Source organism: Egretta garzetta, unplaced genomic scaffold (assembly GCF_000687185.1).
Source record: "Egretta garzetta isolate BGI_Z169 unplaced genomic scaffold, ASM68718v1 scaffold490, whole genome shotgun sequence".
In the NCBI taxonomy this organism is placed as follows: Eukaryota; Metazoa; Chordata; class Aves; order Pelecaniformes; family Ardeidae; genus Egretta; species Egretta garzetta.
The window spans coordinates 161,710-164,484 of NW_009258278.1; the positions used below are offsets into that span (position 1 = coordinate 161,710).

A 2,775-nucleotide genomic window follows, 5' to 3' on the forward strand; every position below is an offset into this window, starting at 1 on the left:
CTGCTGCTCTATGTCCCCCCATCTAAGAGCACGCAGCACCTTGCACGGGGACCGTGGTGGCAGAGAGGTGCTGCTCGGGGGGGTGAAGCCCCTGGGACAAAACACTCCCGAGCCCCTTGCATCTCTCTCCCCCCAGAATGGCATCTCCGTGAAGACGCTTTCGGAGCAGGGAGTCAGGATCAGCAATAAGAAGCCCCGCAAGGCCGGCAGCTCTGGCAGCATGCTGTACGGCCGCTTCGTGAAGGTAACCGGCCCCGGGGACGTGGCTCAGGGAGCAGCCGGTGTCTCTGTGAAGGCTGCTGTGAGCTCTGCACCCCCCTCGCAGCGCAGCCTCCCCAGCCCGTCGCTGCTGGGGCCCCCAGAGCCCCCTTTTCCTTGTTCCCCTTTCTCACGGCCCCTCTGCCTCTCTCTGCTGTAGTCAGCCACGCTCACGGCATGCGGGGAGGAGCCCACGAAGCTGCCCACCGGCTCAGAAAGCAGCGAGGAGGAGGAGAAGCTGGACCTCTCTTCGGCCAGGAGGCGAGGCTGGGGCAGCAGTGCATGCCTCACCCCCGCGATGCAGCAGTGGGGAGGGACAAGGGTGGCAAGGGGGTGCCCTGGTCCGGACCGCGCTCCCCCCGATGCTGATGCCAGGGGTGACGCGTCCTGTCTGTATCCCGCAGGCTGACGGATGAGGAGCTGATGCGAGCGTGCGGCGGCCGTACGGCACATAAGTAAGTGGTCGGTGGGGGCTATGCGGTTGGGTTCCCCCCTCCTGGCAGGGGCTTTTGAGCAGGCTGGGCTGGGGGGGCACATTCCCTGCCAGGGAGGTGCTGGACCCCGGCTCCCCGGTTGCAGGGGTGCCCGTCACGGCCTGACCATGAGTGCCAAGCTGGCGCGCCTGGAGGAGCAGGAGCGAGCCTTCCTGGCCACGTACCGACAGAAGGAGCAGCAGCGTGAGCCCCCGGAGAGCAGCCCCCCAGCAGGGAGGCAGGAAAAAAGGAAGAAGAAAAAAAGGAAACAGTCAAGGGATGGAGCTGATCCTGAGGTGCTGCAGAGCCAGGAGCCAAGCGGAGAAGAGGAGGTGGTGGGAGAGGAAAGCAAGGTAGTGAAGAGGAAGAAGAAGAACCAGGAGCCAAGCGGAGAAGAGGAGGAGGCGGGAGAGGAAAGCAAGGTCATGAAGAGGAAGAAGAAGAAAAAGAAGAACCAGGAGCCAAGTGGAGAAGAGGAGGAGGTGGTGGGAGAGGAAGGGAATGCTGCAAAGAGGAGGAAGAAAAAGAAGAAGCAGCAGCAGCAGGAGGAGGACAAAGAAGAGCCAGTTGAGTTAGAGAAGAAGAAGAAGAAGGATAAAGAAGATAAAGACGGGCCTGGGCACAGCCCCAGGAAGAAGAAGAAGAGGAAGAGGGAGCCAGAGTGAGCAAGCACCAAGGCTTCTGTGCTGTGCAGCTGCCGGTACCATCTGGCTGTGAGGGTCCCGATCCTGCCTGCTGGCGCTGATGGGTGCCCAAGGGTGCTCCGGGCTCTTCCCAGGTGGAGCTCAGAGACGCTGGGCTGGGACTGGTTGGTCTGGAGCTGGATCAAGCTTTATTTTACTCCCTGAACCTTCCTCCCGTCAGGGGGGACCCCAGTTCCCACCGGGCCCTGGGGCAGGGACCCATTTGCTGTGGGTCTGTTGCAGAGGGACACAAGGGGACAGACCCCACAGAGTATTAAAATATTTTTTCAAGGGCATAAATATATCTTTATTGCAGTGAAACTCTCCTGGAGTGCCAGATACGTGGCAGACCCCGGGATCCCAGATCGTGTCTACACCTAGAAGCACTCGGATTAGGTAGCAACCCCAAACGGAGCCCGCCTGGCAGCCGCCCCCATCGGTCCTGGGGGCTTTGGTCTGCAGTGAACTTCGATCCCGCTGCCAGAACTGGGTAGGACTGGAGCCCAGTGAGGTGCTGAGCATCCTCCTAGGAGACAGCTGCAGCTTTGGCAGAATTAGGCCCTGATCTGCTGTGCCGAAGCCTTAGCCCGGCACGCCGAGCCCCAGCCCTAGGTCAGCTGCAGGACGCAGTCTGTCTCGGGGTACGGTGGCAGGTTTAAAGCGTATTTCTTCTGGAGCGCGGCGGGCACAAACCTGCCCCCGAGGAAGTGGTAGCGGCCGGCGAAATGCATTGCTGCCTTCTTGGGTGCCGTCAGGGAGATGAGCATGTCGGGCTGGAGCCCGTCTGCCTTCCCCTTCTCCACATCCCAGCCTGCAACGAGCCCCAAGGTCAGGCTGGAGCCGGGAAGACCCCGGCTGGGCACCTTCGTGCGGTGGGTCCGGCCGTTACTCACCCGAGGGGATGTCGATGCTGGCGATGGGCACCGTGATGCGCTCCAGGGTGCTGAGGATGCTGCCGAAGGGCTCCCGCACCGCTCCCTTGAAGCTGAACCCAAAAATCGCATCCACCACCAGGCCGTAGAGCTCATCGATGAGCGCAGCCTGCGGGGCGGGGAAGGCAGCGGGTGAAAAACAACCCCGGGCATGGCTCCAAGGGCGGCTGCTCCCAAGCCTGGCGCTTCCTCACCTCGCTTGGGAACTCGGGGAGGAAGGGGATGTCCATCTTCTGGCACTGGGTGGTCAAACCTTCAAAGAGGGGCTTGTTGGGGCGCTTGGGGTAATACACGGTCGGCTCGTAGCCCTGCAAGAGTAGGAGGGACCTGAACAGGGAGCGGCCAGAGGGGTGGGGACCCCAAAGCTTGTGGGGACCCCAAAGCTTGCGGGGATGGGGGGGATGCGGGGACGGGGCACCCTCCCTGGTG

At 62.3% G+C, this 2,775-nt stretch overlaps 2 protein-coding genes across 2 annotated transcripts in view; one reads left to right on the forward strand and one right to left on the reverse strand.

Annotated features, from left to right (window-relative positions):
- Nucleotides 1–1,795, forward strand: part of GPATCH4 (G-patch domain containing 4) — an 11,481-nt gene extending 9,686 nt beyond the window's left edge. Inside the window, exons 3-7 of the mRNA XM_035891794.1 lie at nucleotides 137–244; nucleotides 419–519; nucleotides 663–713; nucleotides 838–1,135; nucleotides 1,658–1,795. Of these exons, the coding sequence (XP_035747687.1) occupies nucleotides 137–244; nucleotides 419–519; nucleotides 663–713; nucleotides 838–1,135; nucleotides 1,658–1,795 (696 nt within the window). The remainder of the gene's footprint in view (nucleotides 1–136; nucleotides 245–418; nucleotides 520–662; nucleotides 714–837; nucleotides 1,136–1,657) is intronic.
- Nucleotides 1,712–2,775, reverse strand: part of NAXE (NAD(P)HX epimerase) — a 3,697-nt gene continuing 2,633 nt past the window's right edge. Inside the window, exons 2-4 of the mRNA XM_035891801.1 lie at nucleotides 2,541–2,769; nucleotides 2,308–2,455; nucleotides 1,712–2,225 (exon numbers count right to left, since the gene is read on the reverse strand). Coding sequence (XP_035747694.1) covers nucleotides 2,023–2,225; nucleotides 2,308–2,455; nucleotides 2,541–2,769 — 580 coding nt within the window. The 3' untranslated portion in view covers nucleotides 1,712–2,022. The remainder of the gene's footprint in view (nucleotides 2,226–2,307; nucleotides 2,456–2,540; nucleotides 2,770–2,775) is intronic.